Source organism: Rhinatrema bivittatum, chromosome 3 (genome assembly GCF_901001135.1).
Source record: "Rhinatrema bivittatum chromosome 3, aRhiBiv1.1, whole genome shotgun sequence".
NCBI lineage: Eukaryota > Metazoa > Chordata > Amphibia > Gymnophiona > Rhinatrematidae > Rhinatrema > Rhinatrema bivittatum.
Window position 1 is genome coordinate 445,132,801 of NC_042617.1, and position 19,888 is coordinate 445,152,688.

Sequence of the window (19,888 nt, forward strand, 5' to 3'; positions counted from 1 at the left end):
TGTCAATTGGTGGAGAAAAGGTTTTTTTTCATTATTTGAACCAAAGTTAAATTGAAATTTCAGTCCAAGTTTTAAAAATGTAGCTAACTTGGGCAACGTTTTCACAATATTTTGCATAAGTGTGTGCTTATAAAATTTTCCTCTGTGAAATTTCTTTTCCTCTTTTCTGAACTTGCAGGAAATTCAGTCCCTGAGCAAATTATGCATTATTTCAAAACTATGCTAGCAAATAGACTTAAGGGATTTTTTTTTTTGCACATTTTTGCCATACTTTTGCCCAGTCCTTAAATCTGGCCCACCTCCAGTCTTCGACAGTAATACCAATAAAACTAACTTTTAAGCAAGAAGAATGAGCTGGTACATTTGGAAATTTATGCAACATCAAAACTAACATTTGCCCTGGGGGATTCAGCTGATCCTCTTCCTTAGGGAAGGAGCATGTGCCTTCATTTATCATCTGAAGACTCCCTGGACAGGTCTCCTGCCTCCTGGTGCACTGCATGGCTCACCTAAGAGGCTGTCTCTTAAAATCTGTTTGCCCAGCTTTGAAATCTCATTACTCTGCAGAACCCTTTGCTAATGTTATTGCACTTCCATACAGTAAACTCTGTCTATTTACATTAGGAGAACGTTTCTCTAATAATCTCTATCAGGGCTGCTGCAAAAAGATTAAATGCAGAAGAATGCACCAGCTGGAACTTATAGCCCTGCTATTTGCCCCTCAAGGTATTTTAACTACAAAATTATGCTTTAGCCCTGTATTACAAAGGGAAATTCTAATAAAATGAGGCCAAATTAGCACTATCACTCTATTATACCCTCAGTTACAAAGTTATGATTCTCTGTTTACAGAAAAAAAATGCAGTATAAACTATTTTTAAAGCTGAACTCCGTCCTCCATTACATGTTCTCCTAGTGGTCCCTGCAAAAACACAAGGGAGACTCAGAATCCCTTACCCCCTGGGCTGAGACACAAATGTGAATGTATCTACTATAGAATGTTAATTATATATCTCTCTTCACACCTACAAAACACAAATGGAGAAATTACTTACCTGATAATTTTGTTTTCCTTAGTGTAGAGAGATGGACTCAGGACCAGTGGGTTTATGCTCCCCTGCCAGCAGATGAAGACAGAGCAAGCTGATGTCACAGTATACATAACCCTGCAGTGACTCCTCCAGCCTGCCAGAATTCTCTTCAAAAGCAACGGTGGACAGACTAGCAAAAAACTTGATTAAAAACATGATTAAAAACAGGTAACCAGAACTGTACTCAATCAACCATAAACACTGAACTCACATAGGATTCTAGGTACCCCAAGCTAGGGACTGGATGAACACTTACAAGTAATCTCTTGGGACCCAGAGCCCCACATGAGGACTACTGACACACTCACGTGGCAGCCAAGGGCGGGAAACTGAGTCCATCTGTCTACACTATGGAAAATTAAATTATCAGGTAAGTAATTTCTCCATTTCCTAGCGTGTAGACAGATGGACTCAGGACCAATGGGATGCACCAACAGGGTGGGAGGCTGCCTGCAGTCCAGTTAACATCACACGTGCAAAGGCTGCATCCTCCCAGGCCTACACATCTGGATGATAAAACCTGGAAAAAGTGTGTAAGAAGGACCATGTCGCAGCTCAGTAGATATTGATGGGAGACAACAGACTAACCTCTGCCTATGATACTGCCTGAGTCCTAGTGGAATTGAGCCCTAACCCGAGTAGGCAACGGCTTTCCAGCATCCACATACACGGCCCTGACCACCTCCTTAATCCAACAAGCTATAGTAGCCTGCAAAGCCAGAGGGCCCTGCTTACTCCCACCACGGAGAACAAACAGGCGATCCGTCTTTCGAAAGCTCAGAGACCTCCAGATACAGCACAAGACGTTTAATATCCAAGGAGTGCAAAACACGAAACTCCTACCTTATCCAGGGATGGCAAGGAGATGGACTGATTCAAATGAAAGTCTGAGACTACCTTGGGCAAGAAGGATGGAACAATTCGCAGAATGGCTCCCGGCAAGACAATGCTTGCAGTTCAGAAATCTGACGTGCAGAACATACATCCACCAGGAAAACAGTCTTCAAAGTCAACAACTGTAAGGAAAGACTACGCAGTGGATGGACTGTAGGGCCTGCCAAAAAGTCCAGCACCAAATTAAGACTCCACAATGGAACTGGTAACCTCAAGGAGGCCCAAGGTGCTTCACTCCCTTCAAAAATCGGGCCACATCAGTATGAGACGACAAGGAAACACCATTCACCAGGCCTCAATCAGACAAGAGCCGCAACCTGCACCTTCAAGGAATTAAGGGCCAAGCCTTTACTCAATCGATCCTGCAAAAAATCCAGAATGAGAGGGATCTTAACTGAACGAGGAAGAGTACCCCACTCCTCACAGCAGGCCTCAAAAACTCTCCTATTCCACACGTAAGCCAAGGAAGTGGAGAACTTGTGAGCACGGAGTAAGGTGGCAATCACCGCAGAAGAATAACCATGCTTTAACAGGCGACCCCTCTCAAGAACCATATGTAAGACAGAACTGAGTCAGATCCTTGTGAAGAACTGGTCCCTGATGAAGCAGGTGCTTACCTGTAACAGGTGTTCTCACAGGACAGCAGGATGTTAGTCCTCACATATAGGTGACATCATCAGGATGGAGCTCAATCACGGAACACTTCTGTCAAAGTTTCTAGAACTTTGACTGGCACCTACTGGGCATGCCCAGCATGGCACTAACCCTGCATCCATCAGAGGTCCCCCTTCAGTCTCGTGTATAGCAAGAAGTACGTGCAAAAAATAAAACAACAAATCGCAAGCGAACCCAACTCCACGGGGTGGCGGGCGGGTTTCATGAGGACTAACATCCTGCTGTCCTGTGAGAACACCTGTTACAGGTAAGCAACTCTGCTTTCTCACAGGACAAGCAGGATGGTAGTCCTCATCACATATGGGTGAGTAGTGAGCTGAGGATGCCCGAGCAAGGCACCAAATGCACCCAAAGACGTGCAACAGGCACAACAACAGGGGTGGATTTGGGTAGTAGGGCATCCTGAAAACCCTAAACGGGTTGCTGGTAGGATGTTGGGTAGTTAAGCTGAGAATAAGTTGCGTAGAATAGACTGGCCAAAAATTGAATCTTGTCTGCCAGCCTTATCTAAGCAATAATGGGCTGCAAAGCTATGGAGAGAGCTCCAGGTCGCAGCCTTACAAAAATCAATAAGTGGCACCGAACGAAGGTGTGCCACTGAGGTTGCCAAGGCCCTAACAGAGTGTGCTTTTACACAGTCTTGTAGCGGAATGCTTGCTTGCTGGTAGCAAAAAGAGATACAGTCCGCCAACCAGGAGGAAAGGGTCTGTTTTCCCACTGGATTTCCCTATTTGATGTTATCGAAAGAAACAAATAATTGAGTGGACTTCCTGTGGGCTGATGTGCGCCCCAGATAAAAGGCTAGGGCACGTTTGTAGTCCAGAGAATGTAAAGCCTTTTCCCCTGGGTTTGAATGGGGCCTTGGAAAGAAAGTAGGTAAGATGATGGATTAAGATGAAATTCTGACACTATCTTTGGTAACAACTTAGGGTGTGTATGGAGCACCACTCTGTCATGTAGAATTTTAGTGTAAGGCAGGTAGGTGACTAATGCCTGTAACTCACTAACTCTGCGAGTGGATGATATAACAAGAAGAAAAATTACTTTCCAGGAGAGATAGCATAGGTCGCAGGAGTGGAGAAGCTCAAACGGAAGTTTCATGAGCCGCCCTAAGACCACGTTAAAGTCCCAAGCGGGGGCCGGAGGGTGCAATGGAGGTTTCAGGTGGAGCAAACCTCTCATGAAGCATGTAACTAAGGGCTGTGTCGAAATAGAGACATCTCCTACTCCATTGTGGAAAGCGGCTACCGTACTGACATGCACTCTTATAGAGGAAGTTTTCAGGCCTGATTCTGACAGATGCCAGAGATAGTCTAGAAACTTCACAGTGGAGCAAGTGAAGGGATCTACGGACATGGACATGCACCAGACCGTAAACCTTTTCCACTTAGAACGATAAGAGCGTCTCGTGGAAGGCTTCCTTGAAGCTACCAGGACTCGGGATACCGACTCCGAAAGGTTAAGGGGTTGGAGTATTAACCTTTCAACATCCAGGTCGTCAGGGATAGGGCCTGGAGGTTGGGGTGGCATAGGCACCCGTCGTTCTGAGTTATCAGAAGCGGATTCTCCCCTAGAGAGGATTCTCCCCCGGAGGATTGGGAACCAGACTTGGCATGGCCAGTGAGGGGCTATCAGAATCATTAAGCCCTTGTCCCTTCATAACTTCACGAGAGTCTTCGATATGAGTGGAAGTGGAGGGTACGCGTAGAGGAGACCGCTGGACCATGAGAGGGCAAAAGTGTCCCTCGGCTGTGAGTGGCAGCTGCGAGTGAGGATGCAGAAGTTCTCTACTTTGCGGTTGTGGATGGACGCAAAGAGGTCTACTTGTGGATATCCCCAACATTGGAGGATGGTGTCCGCTACCGTGGGGTTGAGAGACCATTCGTGCGGATGAAAGGTTCGACTCAACTTGTCCGCTAGAACATTGTCCATGCCTGCCAAGTAGGTCGCTCTGAGGTACATCGAGTGGGAAACAGCCCACGCCCATATCTGTGCAGCTTCCTGACACAGAAGGTAGAAGCCCTTTCCCTCTTGCTTGTTGATGTACCACATTGCCACCTGATTGTTGGTCTGAATCAGGATGGTCTTGTTTGAGAGGCAATCCTGAAAGACTCTAGGGCATATCTGATTGCCCAAAGCTCCAGGAAATTTATCTGATGTTTGGCTTCCTCTGGAGACCAGGTTCCCTGAGTCTGGAGGCCGTCGACATGAGCACCCCAACCTAGGTTGGAGGCGTCCATTGTCAAGATAATTTGAGGTTCTGGAATTTGAAAGGGAAGGCCTTGAAGAAGATTAGAGAGCCGCATCCACCAGGCCAGCGACATGCGGAGCTGCTGGGTAACATGGACAATGCAGGACATTGAATGATAAGCCTGAACCCACTGGGACTTCAGAGTCCATTGCATGACTCTCATGGCGAGGTGTGCCATTGGAGTGACATGTACAGATGATGCCATGTGACCCAGCAAAATGAGGAAATGATGAGCTGTCGTGTAATCTCGATCCTGGAGGCATTGCGCTAGGGACATGAGAATACAAGCTCGATCCTGAGGGAGGAATGCTTTCGCCTGCACGGTGTCCAGGTTGGCTTCTATGAAGGATAGGGTTTGAGATGGAACTAGGCTGGACTTGGGATAGTTGATCAGAAACCCGAGAGACAGCAATGTATGGAGAGTTAGACATAAGGAGGCTAGTGCATCCTTTTGAGTTGGAGCCCTTATCAGCCAATCGTCGAGATAAGGATAGGCATGGATGCCCTGACACCTAAGGTAGGCCGCGACCACTACAAGGCACTTGGTAAAGACTCGAGATGCGGATGCTAGGCCAAAGAGCAGTACCCGGTACTGGAAGTGCCAGGGGCCGACTAGGAATTGAAGGAATTTGCGGTGAGATGAAGTGATCGAGATGTGTGTGTATGCGTCCTGAAGATCCAGAGAGCAAAGCCAATCTTCTCTTTGCAGAAGAGGAAGTAGAGTGCCCAAGGTTACCATCCTGAACTTTTCCTTCTGTAGATACTTGTTTAAGGCACGGAGGTCCAGGATTGGACGAATGCCTCCTGACTTTTTTGGAATGAGGAAATACCGGGAATAGAACCCCTGCCCCTGCTGGGAGAGGGGCACCGGTTCTATTGCTCGGGATTTCAGGAGGGTTGAAACCTCCTCCTCCAGAAGAAAGGAGTGGTTGGATGATCCCCACGTTGGCTGAGGTGGGGAGTCTGCTGCTGTAGACAGGAGGTTGAGGTGGTAACCTTGAGTCAGTACAGCAAGTACCCACTGATATGAAGTGATCATGTGCCATAGGTTGGTGAAGTGGCACAACCGACTGCCGACAGGTACAGACGGTAGAGGAGGTTGGCTTATGCTCTTCAGCGAGGAGTCAAAATCCAGCAGCTGGGCCCGGTGGAGGAGCTGGCTGAGTTTTCTGAGGCCTGGATTGTCTGGACTGACCCTTCTGGTAAGGTCTGGAGGGGTGACCTCGAGTAGCAGGAGGATAATATTTCTGTGGCTTGAAGGACGGCTGCTTAGAGTCTCTTCGGAATGTCCTTTTAGAGGTGGACGGAAAATCAGAAGGCACCGACGAAAGCTGGCGTAGCGTCTCGTGGTGGTCTTTGAGCTGTGCTACAGTCTCCTGGATTTTGTCCCTGAAGAGATTATCTCCAGCACAGGGCAGGTCCTGTACCTCAGGTCTTAAGTCAGAGGACTTCAGCCAGGCCCATCTTCGTGCACTAATCCCCGCTGCAGACACCCTAGAAGCAGTGTCAAAAATGTCAAAAGCAGCGCGGACCTCATGCTTGCCAGCATCTAGACCCTTCTGAGCCAGGGTATTGAGTTGATCCTGAAGCTGGTCAGGTAAAGACTGAGAAAATTCCTGGATCTTTTTAAATAGGTCTCTGTTATTCTGGATCATGTATAACTGGTAGGAGGCAATGCGAGAGATAAGCATTGAGCCATGGAAAACACGACGGCCAAATGCATCCAGGGACCTCTGCTCTTTCCCTGGAGGTATGGAAGAATGAGGCTTAGAACGTCATGCCTTTTTCTGGGCTGATTCTACAACCACAGAATGGTGATCCAACTGTGGTTTTTGGAAACCAGGGGCGGTCTGTACCAGGTAGGTGGCATCTGTTTTTCGATTCACCGGTGGTACAGATCCTGGATGCTCCCAATTCCTCTTCAACAAGTCCAGGAAGACTTCATGAATGGGTATGGATATGATTTCCTTGGGTGCATCTATGAATTGGAGCACTTCCAGCAATGTGTGTCTGGAGTCCTCTTCCGTCTGAAGTTGGAATGGTATAGCTTCAGACATTTCCTTTATAAAATTAATAAAGGACAGGTCCTCTGGAGGAGAACGTCTTCTTTCCTCAGGGGGAGATGGCTCTGAAGATAGATCATCAGAATCCTGGGAAGAATCATCCGTCCAAGGATCGTAAGGCTGATCACCTGCTCCCATAGGATCTCCAGAGGGAAGTAATGGTGCTATTCCTGAAGGATCAGGTCTAGGCACTGATGGCATCGGAGGAGGCACCGATTGAGGATGATGTGGTATCGGTGACATCAATGGGCGAGTCTGTGGCAAGATCCCAGACGGTCCGGGCATAGGTTCCGGCCTCGGTGCTTCCTCATCATCCGATGACAAAGGGATCGGGGTGGAAGGTGTTGGACATACTGGTATCCTCGGTTCCACCGGTGGAAGGGCACCGATCAACGCATTCAGGCTGCCAAGTAGCGGTGCGAGCGTCGTGGGAATCGGGTCGGCGACTGGAGCTGGCATCTGTGCTGGCGTCGACGGAAGCTGGAAACCCTGCAGTACCTTTCCGATGGCCTCTTGGATCATCCAATCCAATTCTTCGTGGAAGCCTGGGGCTTGGAACCCCAGCTCCGGAGTAGGAGGCAGCACTGGCGTAGCCGGAGGTCCACCGGTGAAAGTGGAGTCACGGCTTCCTGCACCAATGAAGGTGGGGAACGCCTCGGTGACCCAGTCGCAGAGGAGGATAGGGCCTTCTCTGGACGGAATTTCTTTGTCGGTGGCTCTGTCAACGCCAATGCCGAGAGCTTGCCTGGATCAGCGGACTGAGCCTTCCGATGACGGTGTTAAAGCTTTTCACGATGTTCTCCTCGGACCTTTTCCGGAGCTGAAGAGGAAGAAGTCGATGCCTTCGGAGTAGTTGGTGCTGGATGGACAGCACCGGTGTCTCGCTGCTGGCGAGAGGTCGATGGCACCGGCTCAGACGATGTTGAAGCGCTCGATGGAGTCAGTGGCTTTGCCTGAAAAAGAAACTCCATCTTTTCTGAGCGGGCCTTACGGCTCTTCGGTGTCATTTGGGCACATTTGGTGCAAGTTAAGACGTCGTGGTCTGACCCCAAACACAACACACAGACCCTATGTCTGTGTGTTGTGGGTCTGTGATGGTCTGTGATGGTCACTGTCCGAGGTCACTGTCCGAGGTCACTGTCCGAGGACAATCGGGGAACCGACAAAAACCCAACGCCATGGCTTCGACAAAAATTTAGCTGTGGTGCGGTCGATGGCCTGTAGGCCCTGAAGGGAAAACTCGACGGGAATTGACCGCAAATGAGGGTAAAGCCTTACCTTACGACCTCAGACTACGCAATTGATAGGGGGAACCCTATGGGGTAGAATTTTTTAAAATTTTAGAAATAAGTTCCAAGAGGAATATTCCTGTCAGGAATCTCTAGAGAGCTCCTTAACCCGCATGGCTACTGCTGCGCAGAAAAAAAAAAAAGAAACTGAAGGAGGACCCCTGCTGGATGCAGGGTTAGTGCCATGCTGGGCATGCCCAGTAGGTGCCAGTCAAAGTTCTAGAAACTTTGATAAAAGTGTTCCGTGATTGGGCTCCATCCTGATGATGTCACCCATATGTGAGGACTACCATCCTTGCTTGTCCTGTGAGAATAATGTGCTGCGGAAGACAAAGGTGGGCCTCCACCAGGAGTCACCTCAAATCCACATACTACAGTCGCCTGGGCCAGTCTGGCGCCACCAGGAATAGTGGCCTCCTGTGGCCTTTGATCTTGCAAATTATCCTGCCTAGTAAGGGCCACGGAGGAAAGGCATAAAGCAATCTGTCTTCCAGCCAGACCTGTACGAGTGTCTAATCCTAGGGACCATGAATCTCTCCTGCAACTGTAGAAGCGAGGAACCTTCACATTTCAAGAAGTCACCAGCAGGTCTAGGAATGGACTGCCCCAGCGATCCACTGTCAGCTGAAATGCCTCAGCTGACAACACCCACTCTCCTGGGTCCAGACTCCCCCTGCTGAGAAAGTTTGCTCTTACATTGTTTTTTCCTGTAATAGGAGAGGCCAAGATCATCTGCAGATGACCTTCTGCCTATTCTATCAGCTGGACTATTTCCTGCGACTCTTGCTGGCTCTTGGTTCCTCCCTGGCGATTGATATAGGCCACCATTGTTGCATTGTCCGACATCATGCAAATCGCTTGATTCCACAGCCTGTGGGCTGAACTGCAAGCATGCTAGCTGTACCGCCCAGGCCTCTAGGTGATTTATGTTCCAGCAGGTCTCTGGCATTCCAGAGCCCCTGGGCCATTAACTACAGATAGTGAGCCCCCCAACCATGGAGACTCACATCTGTCATGAGTACCAACCAGGCCGGAGAGGACAAGGAAACTCCCTTTCTCAGATGATTCTCCTTCAACCACCACTGGAGGTAGGAGCAGATTTCCAGCGGCAAGTGGAGCTGAACCACATAATCCTGAGACTGCGGGTTCCAACGAGATAGCAGAGAGTGCCGAAGATGACGAATAAACGCCCTTGCCCACGGCACCACTTCCAGGGTAGCTGCCATCAAGCTGAGTACCTATAGGTAGGACCATACCATCGGGTATATGGTGTTCAGCAACTGACGCACTTGAGACATCAATCTCTGGATCCGAACTTCCAGTAGGAAAACTCTGTCTTGTCCCGTGTCGAACCGGACCCCCAGATACTCCAGTGACTGGGATGTTTGAAGATTGATCTTGGTCAGGTTCATCACCAGACCGAGCTCCTGCAATAAGGAGATCACCTTGTATGTCACCAGGCAGCTCTCTTCCTGAGACTGGCTTAATTAGCCAGTCAACCAAATATAGGTGCACCAGGATTCCTTCTTTTCACAAGGTTGCTACTACCTCCACCATAATCTTGGAAAATGTTCTGGAAGAAGTGGCTAGACCAAAAGGCAGTGCCCAAAACGGATAATGGTGCCCCAACACCGCAAAGTGTAGAAACCGTTGGTGTTCCAATCAGATGGGAATATGAAGGTAAGCCTCTGACAGATCTAAGGTGGTCAGAAATTCCAACTGAACCACCATTATTACTTAGCGTAAGGTTTCCATTCAAAAATGGTCACCTTCAAGTGACGGTTGACCCTTTGAGATCCAAGATGGGATGAAAGGAGCCCTTCTTGGGCACAACAAAATAAATATATATTGCTTTCTTGAGATGTAGGCACCGGAACCACAGCCCTCATTCTGAGCAGCCTTTGAAGCGTGAACTCCACTGCCTGCTTCTTCTGTGGGGAGTGGCAAGGGGACACCATGAACACGTCCCAAGGAATACCGTGAAATTCCAGTGCATAACCTTTGTGTATCACCTCCCAGACCCACTGGTCTGACGTGATCTCCACCCACCCTATTTCCTGTTCTGGAAGGTGGATTGGCAAACCTTCATTGGGAAGCTCGGGAAGGTCCACCACCCGAGCCCACTCCTCTCTTGGGCATCCTATTCCAGATCAATCAATTCCTGGATGGCATTCATCACTGGGAAAAAAACAAGAGGTTTTATGTAAGGAAACCAAAATGGGATTCTTCCTCGGCTCTGACATAGCATCCGAACCAGGAACACCTAAGTTGTTTCAAGGTATGGGAAATCTGGGCCGGCAGTTCATCTCTATGAAAGAACCGCAACATAGTTCGATATGGTTCCAACCCTGGAGGAATTTCCCCATCTTCCAGGGAATCAGGATCAACCTCATTATCAGTGCCATCTGGATTCCTGTCAGGAACACCTGCAGGGAGCAGAGGCAAGCCCTGGCACTTACGCATAGGGACTGGAAGAGGAAGGAGCCACCAGCTGAGGGTCCAACTGGACAGAAATGGGGGAAGCGGAGGACTGCGCCTGAAAAAAGGCTTGAAAGCCTTGCAAAAATTTCCACCCAAGAAAAAGCAGCCAGAACTGGAGCTGATCCCACAGAACTGCCCTCACCAGCGGAGGAGCCAGTAAATGGAGAACCAAGATCTGGCATCCCTCCAGTCAAGGCTGGGACAACCCATCATCAGAATGGGAAGAGCCAGGCTTAGCAAAATCCGAGGAAGACAACTCTCCCTGAGTTTCTGAGCAGTGCTGGCACAGGTTAGAAGCCAGGTAAGGCTGAGAAACTAATATGACAGGCAATACAAATAGGAAGACACTTAAGCTTCTTGCTTACCAGTGCCATCGCTGCTGTAAACATGCGTCGGAACGGCTTGCACTCAAATGAAATGCGCCCAAAAACTAAGTATGTAAAAACGTTTGTGCTCGTAAAAAGCACGCCGAAAAACTGAGCGCACGTGTGCACAGAGCAGACACACTGCGCATACTGACAGCCTACAGAGGGCAGCTAAACATGCACAAGAGCTTGCGAAAACGGCCACAGCAGCCTACCGTTCGGCATGCAAGAAAAAAGCCTAAGTTTGGAGCCTAGCCCACTGGGGGCTGCTTAACCCGCCAGGCTGCCAGTTCCCCAACCCCAACGGGAGTGGGAACGAACTTTGGTATGGCGCGCAGAGAATGGAGACAGGAGGAAGTCCTGAAACCCCCGTTTCTGATCCAGGTAAAACTTTCTCCTTTTTGTTTTTGAACCTTACCTGAGCTCAGTGCTTAATGGCTGAGTACAGAGACAGTCTCCAGCTGCAGGGGGAGAAGGCATCTGCTGTCACTGCTGCACTCAGCCTCCTGCACCCACTGCCTTTCAGCTGCCCTAGCAGCTAAGTCCACGCAGGGAAACCCAGCTACCGGACCAAGACACACCTCTGAGGGACCACGGAAATCGCCTCAGGAATTCTCAACTGGGGGAGGGACCTTTAGGTAACACCACAGGAGAGCGGGGCTTTCTTTTCCTGAATTTAGAATTTCAAATTTCTCCTTTCAAAAAGCTCAAAGCAATCACCACAGGGAGATGCACGTCCACTATCTGGAGATGGAGAATACTGGGGACACTGCAGGAGTTATATATATACTGTGATGTCAGCTTGCTCCGTCTCCATCTGCTAGCAGGGGAGCATAAACCCACTGGTCCTGAGTTGCTCTGTCTACACACTATAGGAAAATCGGAAATATAGACATATGTTTGGAGATGGTGTCCAAACTTGTGCCTGCCTTCTTGAAGCACAAATGATAAAGGTGTGAAGAGAGAATTAAGGTGAGGCACAGTACTCTGCACTTCCATTCTGAGGTATCTGGATTTTTTTTCCCAGCTCAGGGTTTTTGCTCCATAAGCCAACCAAGTCCGGGAATGTGGAAGGGGCAACAGTCACAGTCCCTGGCGGGGAGGAGTCATAGTTACTGCACAGTGGCAGCACTCAGTGGCTGCAAGCAGAGCCCATGACTTCAGGATTCCAGAGAGAACCCTGGTGCATAGTCTCTAGCTGAGGAGTGTCACTGCAATGACTGGACTAAATTAAGTTGGGAGGAGATATAAAATAGAAGAAAAATCCCTGGGTAGAATCCAATGAAGGCTCATGGTATTAGATCCCAACCCTGACTGAGCTGAAAGAAACTGCTGAGCCCAAATAAAAAAAAAAAAAAGATTATGAGGAATGCCTGGGAGATGACAGAGTCCTGGAGAGAGGAAACAATCTGAAAGCTGCTTTAACAGAGATAAGAGAAAAACAGCAGTCAGCAGATTAAGTGGTTTCTACAAATCTGTTCTCTTAGGAAAATACTTGGTATGTTTGGCCCATTGCCTTTTAGCCTTGACAAAAAGATAAACAAGGAGGAAGACTTAAATACAGGAGAAATTGGTTGCCATGTAATTAAGGACTGGGTGCAGAATTTAGACACCTGCTATCTTAGGCCTACAGAAATAGAACTGAAACAAAACTCTGTGGTTAGAGATCTACTTGACTAACTTTGGGGCCGATGCAATAATCATCGCGGAAAGTGGGCGCTGACTTTTCAGCGCCCACTTTCTTAACGCATGCATGGCACCCCCAAGGGGGGCTCCATGCAATATGTAAATTAGGGGGTCGCGCTAGGAAGGAGGCGCTAGGGTCGTTTGCGCGACCTTAGCGCCTCCTTGCTAACGCGACCCACTGTGGCTGCCGGTTATGAAGACTGACGGCCGTTTTCATTACTGGCAGAGAGGCAGGTTATGAAAACAGAGGCCGAGTTTACCGGCGTTGGTCTTCACTACTCGGCGGCCTGCCGAGTTTTGTTTTTTTTTAACTTTAAAAAAGAAGTACAGAAAAGCTGTTTTTTTCTGCTTTTCTGTACTTCTTTTCAATGCACTCAGCTTTTAACGCACATTTATATTTTTGCATTTGGACTGAATGAGTAATAGCCTTATTCACATACATTTACATGTGATGAGCGCTAACTCGTTGACTCCACTTCGGATGAGTGTTAAATAGGTGCTAATCCCCCTATTGCATTAGGGGGTGGATTAGCGTCTATTTTACCCGCGTCCGACTGTATTGCATCGGCCCCTTAATAGTATCACCTATTTACAGGGGGGGAAGAATGTTATATCTGCAAGTGTAGGGGGAGAGGCTGTGGGTAACTTTTACAATGTAGACTTTACCCACCATTTTCAAAGCCAACGTATGTACATAAGTTTGCATTGAAATTGCTCGGGTAAGTGCTTTTCACCGCATACAAAATAACAGGCCCAGATTTATCCCTGCGCTTTGCAGGATGCAACTTATGTGGGTTAACTTACGTGTACACTTTTGAAAATGAAAAAGTATGCACTTAAGTCCCCATGCTGCCTCCATAATGTTCGCCAGTGCATGGAAAAATACATGGGAAATTGGGTTACACACATACCTTTATGTGCACGGAGCCCCAGGCTATTGTAGAACAGCCATTTGTGTGTTCAGACTTGTGTTTTATGTACATAAACGGCTTTGGAAATTCATCCCCAAAGGTTTCCAAACTTTACAGAATTTTACAGCAAAAGAAATCTTTCTCCCCAAATCTTTCCAATTCTGAAATAACACAGATCAAGTGCTACTTAAAGGATGCTGATTTGGGATGCTAGGTTGGACCCTGCATTATGTCAGTGAAATTACAGTGTGGGATCAGCCTCTGCTCCCTGTTTTAGAATCCACTTCTGAAGCATGCCAGTAAAATCCAAAGTACTCACGTTTCGTGCTGCGAAAGTCATAAATATCCCCGTAAAAAATGTTAAATAATATCCTGGGTATACTCCATGCCATATAGCAGACAGCAAGAAGGTTTGGGCAGTGGGGTTCAAGGAAGCTCGTTCATAGCAGATTCTGGAAATACAAGAAATTAATAGATTAAAGAGACACACTTCTCCAGTACAATGTTAGAAGCAGTATTCATAATCTGAACCTCTCCATCTCTCTTGTATATGCAACCTATCATGGAAGATACTGCTTCTATAAACCTTATTACCTTATTAAAGATTCTATTAGCATTCTTTATAACGGACCTGAACAAAGTGATGCCATTTTATGCTATGAGCTGCAAAAAATGCTTTACTTGACCAACTCAATGACTTGGTGCCATGATGCAAATCAGGCTTCAATTCTGAGCCCGGATTCTGGGGATACCACGGAGGCAGTATTCCCAGCCCCAAGGGGAGGGACTCAACTATTATGGAATGGTGACATCTTGTGGTCACACTCAGGATACATGTCTACAGCCCTACCTAATTCATGGTCGGTGCATGCAAATTTTAAAAAGAAAGAATTTCAAGATTTCAGTTATCTGAAATATTTATTTTCATGGAGGTGTAATACAGTAATATATATTAGGCATATATAATTTCCAATCAACAAAATATATATATTTGAAGCCCTGAGGTTAACATTCATTGTATTTTTGTGTTAAGGAGACACAGTCTTTAAATAGTTTATATATGGAAGTTAGTGGTTGAATGCGAGCATTCATGGTATAAACAACAAGAGTGTTATTTTTCATTCTCTGTCCTCTGTTCTCCCACAGAAGCAAAAATACATATACACATCCTAGTACGACTAAATTTCCTCCCCCTTTTCCATGCTCCCCATCTCTGAAAAAGCTATACACATCATACCAAAACATCAATGAGGATTTCTGAAGTCACTGGTTGAATGTGAGCATGGCACAACCTGCCCTTATGCCTTTTTTCATAACCTGTCTCTGCAGTGTTTAGAGGCCATTCTTTCTCCATCCACCAAGTTTGTTGGTATTAAACACTGAGTTATCCTTGTTGGGGGAGGGTTCTGACTTCCACAACTGTAGTGCTAGTAAAGTGTCCATTTCTTTTGAAATATTTTTCTAAGCAAAAATCTCCAGTCTACAGTGTGTGTCAAATCTCCATAATACATTTAAGTCCACCGTTAACTGCTTTATTTGTGCTCCAGGATGCCGGAACCTTCAAGCCTGCTTCTGCAGCATTCTTGCCATCATTGCTAGACTGCTCTCCATTGCAGTAATACTATCTAAGCTTCTTTGGCATACTGTAACACACCTGTTGAGTAATTTTGTCAAAGTTGGCGTTTTGAGAATGAGTTTCATTTGACAGTACTTCATCTCAGAATAGTATATCTGTTGCTTGATTGTAAGCTCTCTAGATAGTTATTTGGTCGGATTCTCAACATATCACAATCAGTGCTGTAGCATTCTTGGCAATGAACTGAACTTCTCATTTCAGCTGAGTGTCCTTTACGAGGGTTAAAAGGTTTGTTAAGGCTTGAGTTTTCAGTGTCAGTGTGAGCTCTTCAGTGATGAAATCTGGTGGTAGTTCAGGTAGATTGAATGATATTATATAACACAAAACCAGGTATTCCAGTGAGCTATTACTGGCTCAGTGGGAAGTACAATAGTTAAGTCCTACAAGCCTATCAGTTTCAGTATTTGCAGCTGAGACAATGTTTAAAGATTTTTTTTTTTAATACTGCTAACAAGTTAATAAAGTTTTCCAAACTTGCATCTCCAGAGCTCAGTGATGAGAAATTAGAGGAGCACTGGCATGGAGAGCATGTTTTAAACATTTTATTATGTATGCTGCATAATCCCTTAAGCAAACAAATTTTGGCAAAGTTTGCACTGCATTCTGAAACTGTTTTAATGATTTCTCGAGAAACCTTAGTATAGTTAACAGTGTAAAACCATTCAATCCCAGAGATCTTTCCTGTGGCGTGCCCTAGGGTTCAGTCTTCTCCCTGACCCTTTTCAACATTTATATTCAACTAATTTGCAACCTCATTCAATCCTTCAACATTGAATGCCATTTATTTGCTGAGGACATCCAACTGAATAAAATTGAGATCAACCCAAACCTTATCCATTGCCAATCTCAATGATTCTCTTTTGGCAGTAACCCAATGGCTTAGCAATCGCAAACTCAAATTAAACCCCGCCATATCAGAACTCTTCTGGGTTCAATCATTAAGATCATCCTCTTTGATCTTTACTTTCTGGGCAGGTACCTCTTGCAACCTAAGGAATTAGTACAGAGCCTAGGGGTTCAACAATCAGAATCTCAAAATGGAAACTCATGTTTCTAAGGTAGTAAGTAAGGACTTCCTTTATGCATCTGCACCAGATTCACCAACTGTACAACTACCTTGATAAACACAATCTTGCTACCATTAAACAAAAGTGTTAAATCATCCAAATCGTCTATTGCAACTCTCTACTTATTGGCAGCTCACATTACAGTCTGAAAAGTCTCCAGTTTCTACAGAAGACAATCACTAGAAGACAATCACTAGAATCTTGGAAAGGACTAAAGTGACTGATCAATTCTATACTAGCTACACTGGCTCCCAGTCGAAAGCAGGATACAATTTAAAAACCCTCTGCTTCATCTACAAGAGCAGGAATAAACAAGCACCTAAGTATCTCTTCTCAACTTCTTTTCCCCTACACTCCCATTAGAGAACTCAATCCTTCTAAATGGTTCTTCTTTCCTCCTCTAGCTTTGGCTAGACTATCTTGTATGAGACTTTATGCCTTCAGTTATGCTCTAAAAATCTGGAAGCACAACCCCTATGCAATGAGCAGTCTTTAGTTTTTTTCCTGAAAGCAAGGTAAGTATTGATCTTTGGCAATAACTTCCCTTAGAATCCCCTTGGCAGAAGACACTGAATCTTTCCAACCTAACTACCTGAACTGTCAAGTAAACATTAACAATTTATACACCCTAGTCTCTTAATGCTATCTATTCTAAGTTTGATTTAACTTGATGGTAAAGGACCTTTGACAAATGTACTGCAATTGTTAGTAAAAACTTATTTTGTAATCTGCCTTGAGGTCACATGTGGAAAAAGGCGGAATATCAAATGTCTGTAAAGGAAAAATAAATAAATTCACTAGCAAAATAGTAAGCTTTCTTGGCTGTAAATCTTAACATTGTCAGAAAAAAAAATGAAATTTAACATGGAGTATGTAGCTATCTTGTTCATCGATGAACTTACCAGAAACTATCACAAAATATTCATAAGTATTAAAGAGTTTATCTCCAGTAGATGTGTAATAAAGACTTTTGGAAGGTAGACTTCTTGTAGCTTATTTGAATAAGGTAAGCCATTTGGTACATTCCATTGTATGAACTGTCGGAGCTTCAGGTGATCAAAATTTCCTATTGGTATATTTGCACATCAACAAGCCCCACTGTAACTCAGAGCTCTCAATCATCTTCGTAAAAACGGATATATATTTTTCATTTTTTTGCCTTCTTATTTCCTTGCAGTGCACCATCTGCAATCCTCTTTCAGTTTTGCTGGACTGTTGCTCACCATGTATGATACAACACATTGCAGGTTGAACAAAATAGGTTTCCATCATCAGCATACAGATTTTTGTTTTCCAAAGTCTTTTACAAGGTTCATTGCTTATATTTAGATCATTTCAGTTGGTATATGTTAGTGAAGTCCATAACTACCAATCAGCATGCAAGGCACTGAATGTACCATTTGCTGCTGTTCAGTGCCAATCAATAATCCTGCCTAATATATACTTGCCACAGAATATGATTTGTTTTCACAATACAAACCATTTTCATGAACACAGATGTAGCTGTACAGAAAGAATGGACCTGTTAGATGAAGAATGGATTTCGTGATCTATGTCATGATTATGGCTGTGTACTGAGTTCTGGAGGAAGCCATGATCTCTGGCTCTTGACAAAAGGATTGTCACTGAAAATGGCTGTGCTAGATAGAAGGGTAGGAGGGTGGGGAAAGGGAGAGGAATCCCCAAATAGCATTGAATAAAGGCGGTTGCTGCCTCAATTTCAGTAGAGGCCAATTCTGCCCACAAGGAGCAGAAGGAAACTGCCAGCTCAAAATATAATAAAACAGAAATAAATTGCTTTGCTTAATGACTAAACACAAAAATCAAACATTACCAAAGAGATAAAGCAAAACTTGCATATTTCTGTCACTCAGCATTTATAGTCCAGTGTTTGAGAATCTGGAGATAAATATTCCCTCACCACAGATGAGCACTTCTGAACACCTTAGTGTTTTGACAGTATACTATTTTGGCTAAAGTTAGCTTCTTACACAGTTGGTGCTCAGTGACAATTTGGCAGATGATGCATTTAAAGAGTAACAGCACAGAACATGGGAGGAGGGCAGCAGGGGATAGATCCTAGTGACTGTACGATGGTGACACCTAGTAGCTGGATTCAGGCTGCATGCGCATCAGATTCTAGAAGGAACTATGGTCAAAGACTGTAGCTGGGATCACAAGGCTACATGGAAGAGAGGTTCTAAAATGAAGAAACATTCTTACTAGTTTATGAATTACCAGTTATGAAGTCTTACAGCACTGTTAATCAGCTGAAGCTGGTTTTGATTTGCACTGGAAGATCAGAGGAGGAAGAAGAAACAAGGCTAAAATTCACAAATCATCACAGCCAGTTCTGAGATTGATCATGTCTGAAAATTTCATAGAATCATTTAATTGATTTCAGGCAACAAAGGGATAATGCAATCCTATGATAATAGAAACATAGAAACATAGAAATGACGGCAGAAGAAGACCAAACGGCCCATCCAGTCTGCCCAGCAAGTTTCACACTTTTGTTTTTTCATACTTATCTGTTTCTCTTGGCTCTTAGTAACCTTTTGGTTCCATTTCCCTTCCACCCCCAGCATTAATGTAGAGAGCAGTGTTGGAGCTGCATCTAAGTGAAATATCTAACTTAATTAGTTAGGGGTAGTAACCGCCGCAATAAGCAAGCTACACCCATGCTTATTTGTTTACCCAGACTATGTAATTCAATCCTTGTTGGTTGTTTGTATATAGATCCACTTTTCTTCATTCCCCCTGCCGTTGAAGCAGAGAGTTATGCTGGATATGCATTGAAAGTGAAGTATCAGACTTTCTCCCCTGCCGTTGAAGCAGAGAGCTATGCTGGATATGGTTGAAGTGTCAGACTTTCTCCCCTGCCATTGAAGCAGAGAGCTATGCTGGATATGCTTGAAGTGTCAGACTTTCTCCCCTGCCATTGAAGCAGAGAGCTATGCTGGATATGCTTGAAGTGTCAGACTTTTCCCCCTGCCGTTGAAGCAGAGAGCTATGCTGGATATGCATTGAAAGTGAAGTATCAGGCTTATTTGGTTTGGGGTAGTAACTGCCATAAAAAGCAAGCTACTCCCTGCTTTTTTGTGAATGCAAATTTTTTTTTTCCCACATTCATTTACGTCCTGTAGACTTTATGGATCCACAGTGTTTATCCCATGCCCCTTTGAAGTCTTTCACACTTCTGGTCTTCACCACTTCCTCTGGAAGGGAATTCCAGGCATCCACCACCCTCTCCGTAAAGAAATACTTCCTGACATTGGTTCTGAGTCTTCCTCCCTGGAGCTTCAAATCGTGACCCCTGGTTCTGCTGATTTTTTTCCGATAGAAAAGGTTTGTCGTCTTTGGATCATTAAAACCTTTCAAGTATCTGAAAGTCTGTATCATATCACCTCTACTCCTCCTTTCCTCCAGGGTGGACATATTTAGATTCTTCAATCTCTCCTCATAAGTCATTCGATGAA

General features: G+C 45.4%; 1 protein-coding gene across 2 annotated transcripts in view; it reads right to left on the reverse strand.

Moving 5' to 3' along the window:
- The window catches only part of MBOAT2 (membrane bound O-acyltransferase domain containing 2), a 625,362-nt gene that overhangs the window by 13,207 nt on the left and 592,267 nt on the right, over positions 1 to 19,888 (reverse strand). For both annotated transcript variants that reach the window (XM_029595828.1, XM_029595829.1), the window contains one exon: positions 14,026 to 14,158. In XM_029595828.1, coding sequence (XP_029451688.1) covers positions 14,026 to 14,158 — 133 coding nt within the window. The remainder of the gene's footprint in view (positions 1 to 14,025; positions 14,159 to 19,888) is intronic.